General features: G+C 54.7%; 1 protein-coding gene across 4 annotated transcripts in view; it reads left to right on the top strand.

Moving 5' to 3' along the window:
• CHCHD6 (coiled-coil-helix-coiled-coil-helix domain containing 6) overlaps positions 1-18702 on the top strand; it is a 149280-nt gene that overhangs the window by 110323 nt on the left and 20255 nt on the right. For all 4 annotated transcript variants that reach the window (XM_047782599.1, XM_047782607.1, XM_047782617.1 and 1 more), the window contains one exon: positions 7954-8024. In XM_047782599.1, the coding sequence (XP_047638555.1) occupies positions 7954-8024 (71 nt within the window). The remainder of the gene's footprint in view (positions 1-7953; positions 8025-18702) is intronic.

The following is an 18702-nucleotide window of genomic DNA, read 5'->3' as shown; positions in this document are numbered from 1 at the left end:
TCCCCAGGTGTCACACATCCCTGACCCTGCCTTTTACTGGTTGGGCCACCTGTGCCACATGCCTTGGCCTGAGCAGGTGCAGGTGAGACTTTAGGCTCCAGGGAACAAGGTTCTGGAAACAGTGCATCAAGCCTGTAGCTGCTGCCCAGAGGTCCTTGGGTCACAGGGCAGAGCCTCGATGCTGAGGACCCCTAGGATGTGGACTCAGAGCTTCCCTGAACAGCACTCGAGAGAGGACACCTGAATGCCTCTGTGCTCTTGGGTCACCATCAGACTGGCATTCCCTCCACCGAGGAGTCCCAGTGCCAAGCAATCATCAGACTTTTACTCTCTGGCCCTTTGTTGCAGAGAATCAGGGAGTCACAGCTGATATAGCTGAGTGAGACTGATTTTACTTAGGATCGCTCTACCAGTAAGTCACAAAGATAGAGTTAAAATTCATGTCTTTTGATTTTTTTAATTTCTTTTTCTTTTCTACTGTGCTCTGCATTTTGTTTTCAAACTAATTAAATATTCATTTAGCCAAATATGTTTTTGCAAATGTAAAAACCCACCAACTAGCACACAAGGCCTGGCTGGCTGCCAGCTTTTGTGTGAGAGCATTTATGCCGCCCAGTGGCCTGGCTACCTTCTACCATCGCCGAGTTGGCCCTGTCCTCTGCCCTCTGAGCAATGCCCTCAGACCTTGATCCCAACTGGGCCCGCGTCACAGGGCATACAGCCTGCTGGTGAAGGCCGTGCAGTCTGCCAGCCCTGTAGTCTTGAGGGTCAGTGGCCTCCTAGGAAACCCGGGGCTGCAGGCCTGTGGCCTTGGGGGCAGCCTCAGTCCTTCCCAGCTCAGGGCCCAGGAACTCACAGAGGCGGGTCTTCTAACCCAGCCACACTTCTGTGAAAAGCACCTCTCAGGTGATGGTCAGCACTGACCCAGGGTGAAGTGTCCCGTGTAGTCAGGACGAGTGGACCCCGTGTTACATGGACTTCGTGCTGTGCAGTGTGTGTCTGTGTATATCACGTGTAGACCCCCAAGACTCTTTTTTCGCTTCCTTGCGAGGGGAGAGTGGTAACCCCACCACACACACAGCAGCATGCTGACGTGTAAGGAGGCCCACCCAGGCCTGCAGGATACCCCGGGTCTGAGAGCTGACTCCAAGCCTTGGCTCCCGGACATGACCAGCAGGAAGTGATGGATAGGAGTGGGGTGGGTATCTTCCTGACTTTTCACAAATGCAAATACTTGCCCAGAGTCTCACCTAAAGCCAACATCACACACCCTAATGGGCAGTTCACACCTTAGCAAGGTTCAGGTAGTGGCCAGTCAGGTGTGTTAGGAAACAGGACATGGACGCATGCCCAGCCAGTGAGGGGTGCTGGCCGGGAGGAGGGGAGGAGGTCGGCTCCAGGAGGCTAAGCCAGGGACCAGAAGCCTCCCAGGCAGAGGTCTTGGCTGCCTTGGGCTGGAGGTGATGCCAGCAGCGCTCGCAAAAAGAGGGAGCAGAGCCAGTTTGAGATGTGCGGTCCCAGTGAGCTGGGGCCGTCCTGTCTGTTCTCCAGGTCAGACAGCTAACCTGTAGCTCGCAGCCCAGGTCAGGGGCTGGGTGGGGGTGCAGGCCCTGGAGGCTCCAGGGGGGTGGGGTGGGTGCAGAGAACCAAGAGGTAGATGGCAGAGCAGTGACGCTGCCCAGGGAGAGGACGCTGTTTTTGGGAGTCACAGCTTGAATCAGTTTCCCAGGTGGGTGGGGGGGAGCTGGCAGAGGGGATGATGCAGGGACAGCTGGAGCCTCGTAGGTCACGCCCCTGCAGGTGAAGTGCAGAGCCTGCCTGCCGGGGCACCAGGGTCATGGATGACGAGGCTGCAGAGCCGCATGGGGAGACAGCAGCCTGGGGAGAGTGTGGTGGACAGTGAAGACGGAACAAAGGAGAGGGTTTGGGAGCTGGGGCCACGGGGGCAGAGGTACTGCGTTTGGCTCCATCATGATGGGGGCCCAGGAGGAAAAACACCCTGACTGCCCAGGACAGGGCAGGAATGAGGGAACCAGAGCCGCTGTGTGAGGGCCGGTTCTGGACACAGAGTCTGGCAGAAGAAGAGAGGGAATCACTGGTGGTCAGAGCTCTGATGAGGCCCCATGGGAATCTGTTTTCAACTAAGACTCTAGTAGTTGATGTACCAAAACCATACAATCCATGCATAGACCCCAGCTGGCCCCTGGTCCCGGCCTCCGGACCCTCACGGTGTGTTTCCTGCCGTCCCCAGCAATCTTATTCTCCTTGTTCCCTACTGCAGATGACCCAGCAGCCCTCACCCAGGCCCCCCGGTCCCCCGTAGCCTCTTTGCTGTGCTGCAGCTAGTGATCCCTCCAGAATGGACATCAGACCATATTGTCCCCTGACCAGACCCTCTAAAGGGCTCTGCCAAGACCTTGGCCAGTTCCAGACATGCTCATGCTTCTCCAAGAACACTCTAGGGTGGTCCCAGCTGGAACCTCCGTCAATATTGTTTCCCTCCTCACATCCTTTGCCCCACACAGTGGCCTTCCTGGTGCTACAGCCCCCCTCCCCTTGGCTACCCCTGCTGTGTAGTTTTGACACTGGTTCCTGAATTATTTTTCCGTAAGCAGGCTGATAGCTCTGTGAAGGCCAACACGGCAGCACTCTTGTTTGCTGCTGTAAACAGTAGGCACTCATAAATGGGAAGAAACAAAGGAGCTCTGGCCTGCTGCTCACGGCCTCCTCAGAGCCCCAAAGACAACCTGAAGCTGCCGTGGGACCCAGGGCCAGTGGGGCGGGCAAAAGCACCCTGGCCCCGGCGGAGATGCCTGTGCTCATGTCCAGCCACAGCCTCTGTGGTCACCGAGGTCAAGAAGCGGTCATCTGCCTACTGCAGGGACTTAGGGCTGGGAAGCAGCAGTCCTGGAGAATGAATGGCCAGGGCAGCAGACCTGGGATTTCAGAAATTAGAAGCTGTGAGGGAGGCTCACCTGAGGTTGGAGCCTGAGTTCCTGGTGGGTCTTCTGGGCTCAGGGGCAGCCATGGCAGGTGGTTTGGATTATTCAGGCTTGGAGTCTGAACACAGTGCTGATGGTGTATGGGTGAGAACTGAGGGTGCCAGGATGTGATGGGAGGGGCTGGAAGCAGAGCCTGCCCAGTGGAAGGAAGCAGGACCCAGGGAGGGCCAGACAGGGATGAGGAAGGGAGCCGAAGTCAGGACAGGAGAATGGTCAATGGATTAGAGGGCAGGAATGTGAGGTGGTGGGTGGTGTGGAAAGAGCATCACAGGTGGGACCATGGGGGCTGGAGGCAGCATCCCAGGCTGTGGAAAGAAGGAACTGAGGGATTCCAGGTGGACATTGCTAAGGGCAAGCAGTGGGGGAACGAGTGTGGTCTCTGCCCCCAGCCTGGGCAAGTGCCAGAGCAGGTCTGGAAAAGAGGGTCCTCTCAGCTGATAGCAAAGTGGGGCATAATGGGTTAGCTTCATCTGGTCATTTTTAGCAGTAGCAGTGGCTGATAGGATAGTGCTGGGGGGTGAGGGGGAGCTGTGGTGGAGGTGGGGTCTGGTGTCAGGAGTGTCTGGGGAAGGGGCTGGCACCCAGTGGGGGAAAGGCAAAGTCTTTGACCTGGCTTCATGAAGATCGGAGAACCAGCTGTTCAGCCCCTCAACAAAACTTAATTTCCATCTGTGTCACTGACTTCACATCCAAGGATTTAAAATTTTTGTGTTGACTCTTTGGACTTTTTACAAAAGATATGTTTTTTCTTCTTTGTGTTTTTATTATTCCATGTCAGATTCTCCAAATGCCCTTGCGTTGCTGGAGCCTGGAGAGCATTTGGTAATTAGGTGCTGAGTTTCTCAGGTCTCCCAGTGGCAGGGTCCCGGGTCTCCACTTCTCACTCTGCTCCCTGCAGACGCTGGGATTCCTTGAGCCCCAGCCCCTGCAGCTGCACTGATTTTGCTGGAACTCTTCCTGCTCTGGGCATCTGGAGTCCCAGGCTTCACATTCATCTATACATAACCACGCATCTGCTGTGAGCCTGGCCCCAGTGGCCCTCAGTGTGTTGAAGGCTTTGCTGGGGGCAGCGAGCACAGCTGATAGACAGGCTTTGGGTCCCATCTTTGCATCCTTTGTCCATCTGCAGAGGGAGCATCACTCTGGGCCTGAAGGGCCAGTCCGTTGGCTGATCTGGCCACAACACCTGGCCTGGGGGTCCCACTGAACCCCATGTCCCTACTCAGTGATACAGTGCTTGTGGCCATGAGGCAGAGCCAGGAACTCTCCCAAGAGTTAGTGAAATGCTCTCACTGGGGGAAGGTCCAAGTTCCTGATCCTCACGTGGCCCCTGCAGGCCCTGAGCCAGGCCCTTCTGCTCTGTGTTCCCTGCCTGGTCTCCCAGCTCCAGGCAGGACCACATCCCAATCCTGAGCCTCTTTTCTCAGCACTCCTGGTGGGCCCACTCTGTGCCCAGCACCACCAGCAGCCCTGGGGACATATGGGGTGAGCTTACCTCCTCTCTTTGCATTTCCCCAGCTCTCATCCAAATCCGTTTCTTGGCTGACATGCATTCGGGTGTTAAGTTCTTAAAACATTTATTGTTTGCTCTGTACGAGGCTTGCGCTGAGCATTTTACATGCACTGTCTCAGTGGGCCTCCAGCAATTTCCGTAGAGAAGCCAGGGAGGCAGGCACCGACCCAGCTGCAGAGCCGCCCTCGATTCACACCTATTACTCACTGTGTGGTGACCTCTTGCCCGATCCTGGATGCTTGTACGCCTTAGTCCTGTCTTTCCTGCCAGACACAAATGCAGCACAGACTGTCCTGGGGTGCCCAGTGCTTGCTACTAGGGTGCCAAGCCTGAACGCGTCTCCCTCCAGGCTGTCAGACTGGGCTCTGCCTGAGGCCCATCCTGGTTGCGGTGGGGGCGGCCTGACCTGGCCCCCCTTCTCAGTCTCCATCCCTTATCCGCGCTCTCTTCTCATCTGGAGACTCCAGACCCTTGGAGAAATCAGACAGGCTGAGATCTGGAAACTGCTTGGGAAGTGATTGAAGAAACCAGTGACTGCTGAGCCCCGCAGAGACGGCACTCCCCCCTTCTTCCTCATGTAGTTAATGTTTAATGGCAGCTTTAATTAACAGAGATCAGGTCTTCTGGCTTCAGCTCATGGGGAACAGCTGAAGGGGCAGGAGGGACGGCTGTCATGGGGGGAGGGCCCCGGAATTGGGTCTGAATCTGAAATTGCTGGTGCCAGTAAGCACAGGGCAGGGACTGGGGCGGCACTGTGTCTGCACAGCCACCACCTTTCCTTGAAGGTAAAGCCTAGTTCAGTCCCCTTACTACCACCAGGGTGCAGTCTCACAGGCTGCGGTTGGGACCCAGTACTTAGCAGGTCTTGGAGTGAGGGTGGGCGGTCCCCCGTCCTTCCAGAAGCCCTACCACCATCCCCATGGAGGCTGCAGAGGCCTTGCTCTTACTGACTGAGGGCTCAGGGCCCTCCAGAACCCTGGGAGGGCCTGGGGACACAGGAGCTGCTCCTTCCCATGGCCTACACCCACCTCCCTGTGGTGGCAGCAGTGGGGGCACTGGCATTGGGGGCATTGGGGGCACTGAGGTTCAGTCCTGCTTAGCAGACTAGATGGCAAGAAGGGCTTTTCCCTGAGTCAACCTGAGACAATAGAGGAAGCTGCGTTGGGGTTTTCATAGCCACTTCTTGGCCTGCAGGCACTTACTGTGACAAACCAACTGGAGTGCAGCATGTCCTGTGACAGACCTAGCTGACTGCACTCGGGCTGAGGTCACAGTTGACTTGGCTGCTGACTGAGTTCACCCAGGCTGAGTATGAGGAGGTGCAGGGTCAGAGTCCCATCTGGGCTGTGGGTGCTCCCCTGGAATGGGACGTGGTGCCAGGAGGGGACAATAGGGCTGGTGGCTTCAGTGGTGCCAGGTCACGTGAGTGCGTGGCTGTCCTGGGAGCTGGCCCCTCCGGTGCCCGCCGGCTAGAAGACAGTGCTTGAGGGAAGAAGTGACCCCCAGAACAGACAGCATGTGTGGAAGAGAGTTATGTGTGGGCCCGTTGAGGACCTCCTGACTGCCTCCCCAGGCAGGAGTGCTGAGATGGAGTTGGAATATTCTGGCTGGAGCATAAGGGCCCCAGAGAGACGGACTGGGTGGCCTGGAGTCAGCACATCCGTGTGGGGCTGGCGCAGCCTGGCCAGTAGGAAGGTGGTATTTATTCCACACCTCTTGTGCTGGTATCTGCAGTTCCCGCTGCCATCATAGGGGTGTCAGCTGTCTCCCTGGGTCAGAGGTGAGCAGCTGTGCTGGGGAGAGTCTGGGGGTGGGGGCTGCAGTGGATTCATCCCAGGGCAGCCCAGAACAGAATTCCTGCCCCTGATGGGCCCAGCTGCCATCAGAACACTCTTCCATGGCCCTCCCAGTGGCTCTCCCAGGAGGCTGTGATACCAGGATAGGACTGAGGGCCTGGCCTCCCCAGTTTATGTTTCGCCTTCGATGCCCTGCGAGTACTTCAGGGAGGTGCTCCCTCCCCTGCCTTGGTTACCTTCCTTGCAGACAAATGACAGGGTCTGTTGGGTACACAGTTGCCCTGGATGGCTCTGATTTGGACACCTGTCACCTTTTCTGGGTGAGCACAGGGGTCTCTGTGACTGCGGGGGTTTCTCACCTGTCTCGTGGTGCTTGCAGGGATGACTGGCCTGTGCCATGGGAGTACCTGACACCAGCGGCCTGGATTTGCCATCTGTAGAACAGCTGTGGGAGGTGCAGAAGCCCCACGGGGCATGGGGGATGGGCACCACCAGGCTTCCTCTGGGTGGTTTCATTCTTGAGACTGCGTCCTCTACTGTGGGTCTGCTTGTGAGCCTCCCAGGGTCCTGCCAGGAGCTTGTGTCGGGAGGGCAAGTGTGTTCATGTTGGCCTCATCAGAGAATGTGGAGTGCTGTATGCTGGGTGCTGGGCTTGGGTGACCTGGAGCCACTCGCCTTGGGGCACAAAGATGAAGTGACTAAGCAGGGGGGTGGTGCCTTTCCCAGGACTCTAGCCCAGTTCCATCCTCCTGCCATCCCCACACTGCCCCAGCCCTCTGCACACACGGGGTGACCTTAGAAGGTAGGAGGTGTGGGCCTCTGGGACTGCCCTGCAGTGCTAGTGAGGATGGGGTCCTGGCCCTGCTGTCTGCTGTGTGACCTTGGACAAGTTGCTTCACATCTCTAAGCAGGAGTCCACCTATGAAATGGGGTTGTGCCAGATGGAGGCTCAGCAGACCTTTTCTTTAAAAATGGCAATATCTGGGAGTTCCCGTCGTGGCGCAGTGGTTAACGAATCCGACTAGGAACCATGAGGTTGCGGGTTCGGTCCCTGCCCTTGCTCAGTGAGTTAACGATCCGGCGTTGCCGTGAGGTGTGGTGTAGGTTGCAGACGCGGCTCGGATCCCGAGTTGCTGTGGCTCTGGCGTAGGCCGGTGGCTACAGCTCCGATTCAACCCCTAGCCTGGGAACCTCCATATGCCGCGGGAGCGGCCCAAGAAATAGCAACAACAACAACAACAACAAAAAGACAAAAAGACAAAAAAAAAAAAAGGCAATATCTTAGGCTGTGTGGGCCACAGACTCTGGGGATACCATTGTAGGTGAAAGCAGCTGCAGAGGCATGTTAACCAATCATGGGTGTGGCTGTGTGCCCACTTTGTTTACCAGGTGGGGGGGATGCTGGGCCTTGCTCATGGCTGGGGTGCAGTCCCTGAAGCAGGGGGCCCACGTGTCCTTCTCAGCATCCTGCCGAGGCTTCTTAGCATCCTGCCACTGTGGCTGGTCCACCGGGAGCTGCACCCTCCTTGGATACTGGTGGGAAATTAGCATCTGTGGATTCTGCAGGCTTGCCTGGGGGTATGGGGGGCGCCGGAGAGGAGTTCCTGCCCGTCTGGTAACAAGTTCTGTTTTCTCTTTGTAGAACATGGAGACATACAGACTGTCTTCACAGCAGTTCCACGAGGCAGCCTCAAAAGTGGAGGGCACGATCAAGTAAGGCCTCCCCCTCCCTGGGCTTAGCCTGTGTTTGTGAGAACTCCCACCACCGCAGCCTGATTCCAAGCTTCTGGGGGAGCACAGATGACCACGTGGTGGCTCCCCTGGGTCCCAGCCGCCCCAGCCACCTGTAATTGGCCAGGAACAGACCCGCCCTGTGCCACCATGGCCAGGGCTCAGGGCAGAGCCACTCTAGGCCGTGTCCTGTGAGCTGGGTCCTCTGTGTGCACATGTCTCTGGGGACCTGAAGACCCTCATAAATCAGCGGGCCCCACACCCTGCTCCCAAGGCTGAATGGGGTGACTCCCCAGGAAATCAGCCACAGTGCAAAGGGGGCTGGATCTGCCTGGAGGAAAGGCGACAGGGAGGTTTGTGGGACAGGGTGATGGTGAAAGCTATGTGGGCAGCCAGGAGGGGCACACTCAGCCCAGACCTGGTGCACAGGGTGCCTGGGTGCTAGGGAAATGATACGGGTCGTGGTAGAACCGCCTGAAGAATGGGTGTGGGGAGGAGAACTCTGTCCTGCTGGTGAGTCCTGGAGCGGTGGCAGCCTCAGGGGGAGGACTCTCCCACCTCCCAGGGGGTGCAAGGTGAACCCCGAGGATGGACTGTTCCAACTGCCCTCATTTACTGTTGGGGGTTCTGCTTTGCAGACTGAGAACAGAGGCTAGAGAGGTGGGCCTCTCCCTTACCTGTCCACAGTCACACCTGGATGTGCAGGCTGGGGCCAAGCTGAGCTCAGCTTCAGGGCCTTGCTATTTGTCTTGGTGCTTTTACCATCTGTGAGGCCCCGCTAGATGTAGGCAGGTGGCAGGATGGAGTCAGGGACCTCAGTTGTGTGTCTCACTGGCTCTGTGCACTTGGCACCTCACTTGGCCTTGGAATTTCCTTGTCTGTGAGTGATGTCCACGGGGAAAGTGGACCCAGGACATCAGAAGCTGCTGCCGGTACTCGTGTAAGTGTCATTAACAGTGGTGGTTATTTATTTAATCACCACCTTTATCACACCTAGCTTGGTGTAGCATGGATCAGATTTAATACATAAATTGAGTTTACTAAGAGAGTTTTTTCCCAAGTGGAGCAAAGGGGAAGCAGAGTTAGAAACGGTTTAGCTTAAACCCTGGGGCAAGGACAGAGTCCTCGGTAGGGAGAGTTCTTGATTTGAAGATGATTGTCATTGTCGCAGGTGCTGCAGAAAGAGCTGCAGCCACTGACAGCAGTCATATTGGAGAGTTTTCTTTCAAGACGTGGCGCATCTTTGGTGGTTGACCAGTTGCCTATGTGTTTTCACACACTGACACAGAGCACCTGCATCTACCAGGCACTGTCCTGGTGACAAGACAACAAACAGAACAGCTTCCTTTTCTGCCATCAAGGCACAGCATTTGGAGGGTGACAAACCACACTTTAATGTTAATTACACAAAAAACAATTGCCCAGACATTGGCTGATTACAGTCATGAGCTGTGAAAGACTGTGAGTAAAGAAGCTCACTCTGAGGCTCTGACCCAGACCTGGGTGGGCATTGTAGGGGCAGGGATGAGCAGGTGCAAAGGCCCTGGAAAAGAAGTGATGGCCTATTCAAGGAACTGACCTGCTGCTTGGGTGGTGTGGCCGGAGCGAGCAAGTGAGAAGTGGCCAGACCACAAAGACTCTGGTGGAGTTAGAGATTTTACTTGCATCCTAAAAGCAGTGAAATACCATTTCAGCTTCTTTCTTTCCTAATATACTCATTCAGGGTAGCAGTTTCTCCATAAACACAGCATTAGCTACCCTACAGCTTTTGATATAAAATTCAGTTCAAGTTTTGGAGTTCCTGTCGTGACTCAGTGGTTAATGAATCCGACTAGGAACCATGAGGTTGTGGGTTCCGTCCCTGGCCTTGCTCAGTGGGTTAAGGACCCTGCGTCGCCTTGAGCTGTGGTGTACGTCACAGACGCGGCTCGGATCTGGTGTTGCTGTGTCTCTGGCATAGGCCAGCGGCTACAGCTTGCAATTAGACCCCTAGCCTGGGAGCCTCCATATGCCATGGGAGTGGCCCTAGAAAAGGCAAAAAGACAAAAACAAAAAAAGCCGAAAAACAAATTTCTTTTGATTTCTTCTTTGACTTACAGGTTATTTCAAAATATATTGTGTAATTTCCAAACTAATTTTCCAGCTACCTTCTGAATCATTGGCTTCTGGTTTTGCTCTTCAGTTAGAGAAAACCCTCGCGGTCCTTTCCAGCCCAGTGGGGAGATGGGTTCTGCGCATTCAGGGCAGTGGTGTTGCACTCCTGTGTCTGTTGTGTGTCTGTCCCTCAGACTACGTTGCTGACCTGGTTGGTCTCTAAGATGGCCACCACATGGGTTTATGGGTTCTTTCTGGGATTGCTTCCTTCTCACTGAAGAGCTTCTTTAGTGTTCCTTTTAGCGTGGTTTGCTAGTTACAGATCTATTTTCAGTTATCTGGAAATGTCTTCACCTGCAGTTTGAAAGAATATAGCAATCCTTTCCTTTGTATTTTCCATATAGTCCTCACATTCCACGATACCTGTCCTTGGGCTTGTTCACATAGCCCTCACATATGATACCTGTTTTTACCTGGAGAAGTCAACATTGTTGGTGTTGTCACACTTTTGTGGTAGTTTCCTTTTTTCTCTGATTTTCAGATTTTCTCTGTCTGGTTTTACTCTGGTGTGCCCAAATTTATATTTTCTTTCTTTTTTCCTGCTTTGAGTTCATGCCTTGGGGTTTGACATCCTTTTGTTAGCTTTAGAAATTTTTCAGCCATTTCATCTCCAAATAAAATGCTACCTGCCCATCTTATCTTACATTCTCTCAGGAATTTCAGCTACATGTCTTTCTGTGTCCCATATGTCTCCATGCTCTTTTTTTTTGGGGGGGGTTGTCACTGTTTCTTCATCTCTATGCTGTAACCCACATGTCTTCTCATTGTCTTTTCACTTCACTAATCCTCTCTTTAATGTGTCACCTGCTGTAAACCTCTGTTTATTGAATTCTGAGTTTATTGCATTTCTTTCAATTCTGCCCTAGATTCTGCTGAGATTCTGATTTTTGCCATCTAAATTCTTGAACATATTAATTATAATTACTTTGAAGTCATCTGCAGGTCTGCTTCTATTGTCTGTTTTTTCTCTTTGTCCTATTTCTTTGTGTACCTGGTAGTTCTTGATCAAACGCCAGACATTGTAGCGAAAGTCAGAGGCTCTCCCAGAGGCACTTGCCCTCTTCATTGATGGTGTTGCAGGAGGGCGGTTCACCATAACCCTGACAGACTGAGCTGACTGTGCCCTGCCTGCAGTTTGGGTGGGGCTTGGGCCATCTCTGACCTGTCCTGGGCTCTTCTTTCTTGGTGAGTTCTGAAACCCTTTATTTGCTTCCTTAACTCTTTGAATCCCCTGAAAATTCCACTCTGCCTTTTAGTGGCTTTTTACTTAGGTTCTTAGTTCCTTGAATTGAGGCTTCTTGAGCTCAAGGATCTGAAGAATGCTTTAAAAGAGGAAAAAAGCACTGAGTTTGGCTTACTAAGTTTTAACTACCTTCTCCCTGGAGTCCTGATCTTTCAATTCCAGCTGCCTGCCCAGCTGCCATACTCAGTGTTGTATCTCTTGTTAGAAATCTCCTGAGAGATTTCCAGAAGCCCTGCTGGCTTCTCTGCCTTTTAGCAGAAGTTGTTTGCCCAGGACCACGTATTGGCAAAAACTCTGGGGGACAGGGGAGCGTGGCTCCAGGAATGAACACTCACTTCTACATTTTCTTCTTGTCATAACCTTGGCCCTTGAGTCCTACAAACGGATTTTTAAATCCATCTCGTAAAGGTTTTTCTCAGAGGATAATGCAGCTGTTCCAGCAGGAATCCCTGTTCCTGGGATTCCTGGCTTCACTTCAAGCAGGTCGAGGGAAGGTGCTCAGACACCAGGCCTTGGCAGCTTCAGACACTGGTGGATGGATGACCCTCCTAACATGAGCCTGCCAAGCTTTCTGGAGGCTGCCAAGCCCAGGGTGTTCATAGGGCCTGGAGACCCCTGAGGGTCAGTGAGCTCTGCCTTGTACCTGAGGAGAAACATAGGTGGCGAGGCTGACATCCAGAGCTTGGGTTCTTGTTTTGGGCGAGTCCTGTTGTTGGGGCAGAAGGAGTTGGCAGGGTATGTACACACCCATGTGCGCAGATGCACACATGCACACACACACACACCTGCTGCCTCAAAGCTGAGCAGAAGGCAGAATCGCTTAGATTCCCTGAAGGAAGAGAGTAAGGCCCTGGGGACGTCCTGCCTTCTCGTCACTCCTCTTTTGATGACAGCCTGTGTCCTCTTCCCTGGGGGTTCGTTCTGAGCCTCCCTGTCAGGAAATGTGTATGGCCCTGGCCCCACGGAGAGCAGACTTCAAAGAGGTGAGAACAATTGACCGTTTCCTGGAACTGAGTCATTGTGTGCCGAGGACTGTGACTAGAGGGGCTGGTGAGCAAGGATGTGCCGGCCTGGCCTGCCTCACCTGGGGCTGGGCTCCCTTGAGCCCTGTTTTGCGTGTATTAGGAACCTCGTGACAGAGCACTGATCACCTAGTAAGACAGTGGTTGTGTGTTTGAACCTAAGTGGTCTGTAGCCCAGATGGCACTCACATTAGCCTAAGTTCAAAGCATGTTTCTCTCTCTCACTTCCTTACCAACCCGTGTAAAAGAGCATTTTCTCTTTAGGAATTTACCCAAACATGTGGTTTAAACTGGTACAGCTGGCTCTTTGAGAGGTTAAAAGTCAAAGCCCATTTAAGAATTCCTTTGCCAAATCAAAATGCAGGTAATCTGTTTCTTTAAGGAAACAGGTGACCAACTGGCTGTCACCCAGTGCAGCTGCTGTGCTGGGACCTGCATGGTTCAGTGTCCCTCATAAGAGATGCTTTTCCCTGGATGGGGAAATAGGCCAGTGCCCCTGTTTCTGTTGGGCCTCCCTGAAGACTCCTCTGGACACACAGTGGGGCTGCCAGGGGTCCAGTTCAGGTTCAGTGGTGTCCAGAGATGGCCTTTTCCCCTGTGTTGAGGCGTCCCCTCTCACAGATGTCAGCAGGGAGTTGCCTATATGTTGGTGAGCTGAGTGGCTGCTCTGCCCATTTCAGCCGTGTGTGTGTGTGTGTGTGTGTGTGTGTGTGTGTGTGTACATGTGTGTGTCTGTGGTTCTTTCCAGATGCAAGCCCTGTGTGGCTTATTGCCCCACCTAGCACAGCTCCAGTGTACACCAGTGTGAGCAGATTCCTGCCTTTGCAGCAGGAGAAGCACAGCTGTTGGGGGGAGCAGGTCCGTGGGGGCAGAGGTCTGGGTGGGGAGTTGCCGGGCGTGGGCTCCCAGGCAAAAGTGAGGTGGTGGGGCTGCTGCTTGCCTCTACCCCTCTTGCGCCCTGGCAGATGCTGACCCTAGGACTCCATGCCTCACCCTGGCCACTGGGGCCAGCTCCCTCCTTGAATTGGCATTTGAGGGGAAACCTACTCGCCACCCCCACTCAGCCCAGTTTCCAATCTGAGACTCTGCTCAGTTCCAACTTGAGAACATGGAGACTGTGGAGTTTTTAATCTTGTATGGCCCATTTGCCTGGAACACTCTTCCCTATGTTTTTCTTACAGATCATGCTCACCTTTTTTTTTTTTTGCCTCTTTCTTGAGCCACTTCTGCAGCATATGGAGGTTCCCAGGCTAGGGGTCGAATTGGAGCTGTAGCTGCCGGCCTTCGCCAGAGACACAGCAACACGGGATCTGAGCCGCGTCTGCAACCTACACCACAGCTCATGGCAACGCCGGGTCCTTAACCCACTGAGTAAGGGCAGGGACCGAACCCACAACCTCATGGTTCCTAGTCGGATTCGTTAACCACTAAGCCACGATGGGAACTCCAATGCTCACTTTTCAAAACCAACCTCAGTATCTTCTGCTCACTGTCTGTCCTCCCAGGGGTCAGTGCCATGCACCAGCATTCTCTGCATCCCCCCTGTCCAGCCCATCCAGGACTGAGCTATGCCAGGTGGGCCCATGAGCTTCTGCCTGTTCTGTGGACACCGGGGGAGAGATGTCAAAAGAGATGATGAACCGTTTAGGCACCGCCTCCCTCGAGGGAGGCCCTGCAGCAGTAGTGGGGCCATGTGGGCCAAACTTTGAGGTTCAGCAGGGGGGAGTGCCACCTGGCGGGCACTGCATCACGTGGCAGAACTGCTCTGAGATACACTTCTCTTGCTCCTGAAGGTATTTTCAAGGGCATCATGAGTTCTTTTTTAAGCACATAATAAGCACTCAATAAACAAGAGTGAGTTGGAGTTAGAAAGACTGGAGTGCAGTAGGTGAAGGAGGGCCCAGTCCGAGGTGCAGAGTGACTCTGACTCGCTCCACAGAGAGGGAAGGCCCTTGGCCCCTGGCCCCCACCTGGGGCCGCACCCTGGAGAACCTCACATATGGGTGGGTGCCCTGGGAGGGGGCGGCGCAGCCTCACCAGCTGTGCAGGGAGGTGGGGGCCAGCGTGAGCCATCTGACTCTGGAATAGCAAACGACGACTAGAAGGGGACTCCCGAGTTCTGCATGTTGGCTCCAAAAATCCACAGGACATCTCCTTGCAGGGGGGGTGGGAGGGTGAGTGCGTCGTGGCTCAGCTGTGCGCCAGCACCCATGCTGCCCCCTCTCTGCTCCGTGGTTTCCGTACATGTAGACAAGTCTGGAAGGATGCACTCAAGATGGAAACAGCCTCCTGGGCAGTTCCGGGCATTCAGGATGTGACTCAAAGGGCTGTGGCTTTCTCTGCTGTAGTTTTGATTCTGTAAGAGTGTATGTACTTATATAACTAGTGTTATTAAAAATTAATAAGGATGAAAAGACACTATTATGAGAGAAGCAGTGATGATAACTTGGGGCCAGGAAGTCCGATCCTCAGGCTGGCAGCGACAGGGACCACATAGAGGCAAGAGCTAGCCTTACGTGTCTATGAGTGTGTGTGAGTGCTTGCAAATGCATGTGAGTGTGAGGGAGGTGTGTAAATGTGTGCACATCCATGTGTCAGTATGTGGGGAGGTACGTATGCCTGCCTATGTCCAGGACCATATCTGTGTGTGCACGTGTGTCTGTGTTCACATGTGTACACAGGTGAGGGTGCTGCTTTCTGGTCAAGGCCTGGCCCCTGACTCACCTGCTGCCCTTTGCTTGGGAGCCTCCCTTGTGCACAGAGGCTATTGGATGGGTCTGTGGCTCCATGGTCAGAAGAAATGCCACGTGACATATGATTCTGAGTAAAGCTGGAGTGGACATGGCAGCTCCTGGGCCAGGAGGCTGGGGGTCTGGGGAGAGTGGGCTCCTCCCCATCCAGGCCCCCACCTGCATCAGGAGGGCCCAGCACCCATGTGGGTCTGGCAGGTGCATCTGGAGGTTCCGAGTGGAACAGAGATGCAACCTCGCTGAGCAGAGGAAGTGTAGGGAGCTACAGGCTGACCATTCTGTTGCTTGGTGCTCTCAGGAGATGCTGTCTGCCCTGGGGTGGGGGGGGACAGGATCCTTGAACTGCCGCTTGAAAGTCTGAGTCGGCTCCAGAGAGGGACTTCCTGACTCACAGCAGCACAGCCGAGGGCAGGCAGGCTGTGGCCCTCACCTTCCTTTGGGGGTGCTGGGGGCAGAGCGGCGTGGGGCTTGTGATGGGTGCCCCCTGGGCATAGGCAGCAGGCCTGCTCCTCTGCATCAGCATCTGGCCTCCCCCGGCAGGTGGGCAGCTGGCACCAAGTTTCTCCCAGAAAGTCTCCATAAGGCCTGCCCTTGACTGGCATGGGGTAGAAAGCACCCCCTTCAGTGACTCACCCAAGGGGCCACCACCCGTGAGTGAGGGGGACAGTGGTGTTCACCGCACAGGATCCCTGTTCCTGTAGTGTTATTACCATTGCTTCTCTTTAACGACGGGATTAGATGTTGCTGAGCGGAGCCTCTCTCGAGGCTGGCATCTGTGTGCCAGTGCGCACACAGGCCTCCCAAATTCAGGGGCCGGGTCACTCCAGAGGTGCCACTTCTGCCCAGCACCACACTCTCCCAGGCGTCAGGCTTCTATGGTTCTGCAGCCAGGAGCCCTATCCTGCTGACCTGTGTCGCGGGTCTGGACTGGCACACTCGCTCTGTATTTGGTGGGTGGAAGCTGTACCAGTGTGTGGATGCTGCCTGCTGGGCAGAGGCCATGGGGCTTCATGAGTGAAATCGACTGAAGGGGGCCACGTGAGCACGCTTGGATGTGCTGGGGAGAAGCAGGTGTTGGGGGGAGGAGAGGCTCAGGTACGGCTGGAAGGGCAGCCTGATCCCCGGGGGGGAAGGTTCTGCCCTGAGTGGGAAAGAACTTGGAATTCGTCCCACAGGCAGTGGCAAGCCATAAAAAAGCTTTTAAGTGTGGAGTTAATACGATCAGGTTTGTGTTTTAGGAAGATAGCTGGAAGCATCTGGGAGGTGGGCGGCTAAGTTGGAGGCGGGAAGCCACTCCAGACCCACTGCAGCTCCGCAGGCGGGTGACTCACAAGTTCAGCAAACCAGGAGGCCCCTACATGGGAGCTGGGCCAGCTGGGCATATGGGCAGTGGGGGCTTCGGGGAGCAGAACTGAGTGACAAGGGGCCCTGCATGCCCGGGCCCCCTTAGGAGGATTGGGGGCCTGTCTGAGGACAGGTGGGCTCAGAGCTTGTCCTGGCACCTGTAGCCCCAGCCGACCCCAAGGCCCACCTCCGCCACTGGTACCTTTTACTGCTCCAGTGCTCAGGACTCAGGAAACTGGGCTTGGAGATTAGCCCTGTTAATCCCTCTCCTTAACAAACACAAGACATGCTTCATCCCAGCTCTGTTAACAGACTTGTTCTGTGAGCAAAGCCACTGTCCCCCAGAGCTCTGTCCTTTATGCCACTCTTGTTTTCTTTGGAGGGTTACCTGTAGATCAGCTTCTGGGGTTGAATATTATCGGTGGAGAAATCTTCCCTGTTTAATCAGTAAATGGTTCCCACTGATTGTTCTTGAACTTCAGTTTCTTTCTCTAAGCCTGTTACCTCCTGGTTCTGCTTTCTGAGAGAAAGCTGTGCTCTGGGTCCTGTGTTGTCATTCCTGCCCCCATGATGGGCCTTGTGCCCAGGAGGCAGCCCTGACGGGGGGTCAGGACGACCGAGCACTGAAGAGCTCTGGCTCTGGCCCCACAGACCTTGCATCCTGTCCCTTGGTAGCAACAAGGGCGAAAGCTTTGCTGACCTCGTGAGGCTGCACTGTCTCTGGGAACTGGGTGCTTCAGGCCCAAGTGGGGCTGCAGGAAGGTTGGTCTCTGTAGCTTCTGTGGGCCCGTTCACACAAGTGTAGAGCTTACATGTCAGGACCCCAACAGTCTCCAGGCCTAGGGAGGGAAGGCTGAGGCTCCGAATCATGGGGGGGTCTCCACCCACCGCCCAGGAGCTCTCTGTCCAGAAGACAAGAAGGCGCATACCTGGGACAGGCCGGCCATGTGCTCACCCATGGCGGTAGGTTCAGGCTGGGGTGGGCCCTAAGGACCCTCAGTTGCGTCCCTGGTGTGGTTGACCCAGGTGAGTCAGGAGCATGAGTCTATGGTCCCAAAGTATAGCCTCTGTGCCCTCAGCTGTGGTTTCTAGGGTCTCTTTATTTTTTTTTAATTTATTTTTTTTTTTTTGTCTTTTTTAGGCCTGCACCCATGGCATATGGAGGCTCCCATGCTAGGGGTCCAATCGGAACTGTAGCTGCAGGCCTACACCACAGCCACAGTAACATGGGATCTGAGCCATGTCTGCGACCTACCACACAGCTCACGGCAACGCCGGATCCTTAACCCCACTGAGCGAGGCCAGGGATTGAATCTGTGTCCTCACAGATACTAGTCAGATTCGTTTCCACTGAGCCACAACGGAAACTTCTTTTTAAATTTTTTTTTGGGGGGAGTGTCTTTTTTAGGGTAGGGTCTCTTTAGAGTATCCCCAAACCATTACTTCTGCTCTCACCCCTGCCCCACCTGACACACACACATGCACATGAGGTGAGGCTCTGAGCCCCTGCCTGGGGCATCCATGAAACCATGCAGCCCCAGGCTCCTCTGACCAGCCTCAGACATAGGCAGGGTCTTCCCAGCTCCACCCAGCTGGCTCGCGGTGACCACGCTCACCACACCACCCATGTGGCCCTGCTGCAGACCCAGCTGGGAGGCATCCAGGGCTGTCTCTGCCCCAATGTTCTAGAGGCCATGGAGGAGCCTTGCATGGCAGTCCTTGGGTGTCTGTCGGGAATGTCTGTGTCCCTTACATGTTCCTTCTCCTGTCCTCCCAGCCCAGGGCCTGGAGCCTGGCTGCCAGGGGGTACTAGCATGGCCACCACCCCCCTCACCTGGGCACCAGGTTCATGGGCAGCCCCTTAACCGGCCACAGCATCGTCCTAGCTCAGGGTCCACCGTCTGGTCAGCTGGACCCCGCTGACCATTGGTGTGATGCTCCCTGCAAACTCACCTCCATGCGGCATGCTAGGTGCTCTGTTTGGATTGGGTCCAGTCCTTGTATTTATTTGGGGTAGACTCAGGGCCTGTCTGTGGGCTGGTGGTCCCCATGTGTGGATTCTGTCATCTACACAGTCCACATCCCTCCTAGTTGGACCTGTGCACACTTCCCAAGCCAATGGATGTGTGGGGGCACGGGGTGCAGAT

This window comes from Phacochoerus africanus, chromosome 1 (assembly GCF_016906955.1).
Source record: "Phacochoerus africanus isolate WHEZ1 chromosome 1, ROS_Pafr_v1, whole genome shotgun sequence".
NCBI classification, from domain to species: Eukaryota; Metazoa; Chordata; class Mammalia; order Artiodactyla; family Suidae; genus Phacochoerus; species Phacochoerus africanus.
The sequence above is the reverse complement of the archived record's forward strand: the minus strand, read 5'-3'. Positions and strand labels throughout refer to the sequence as shown.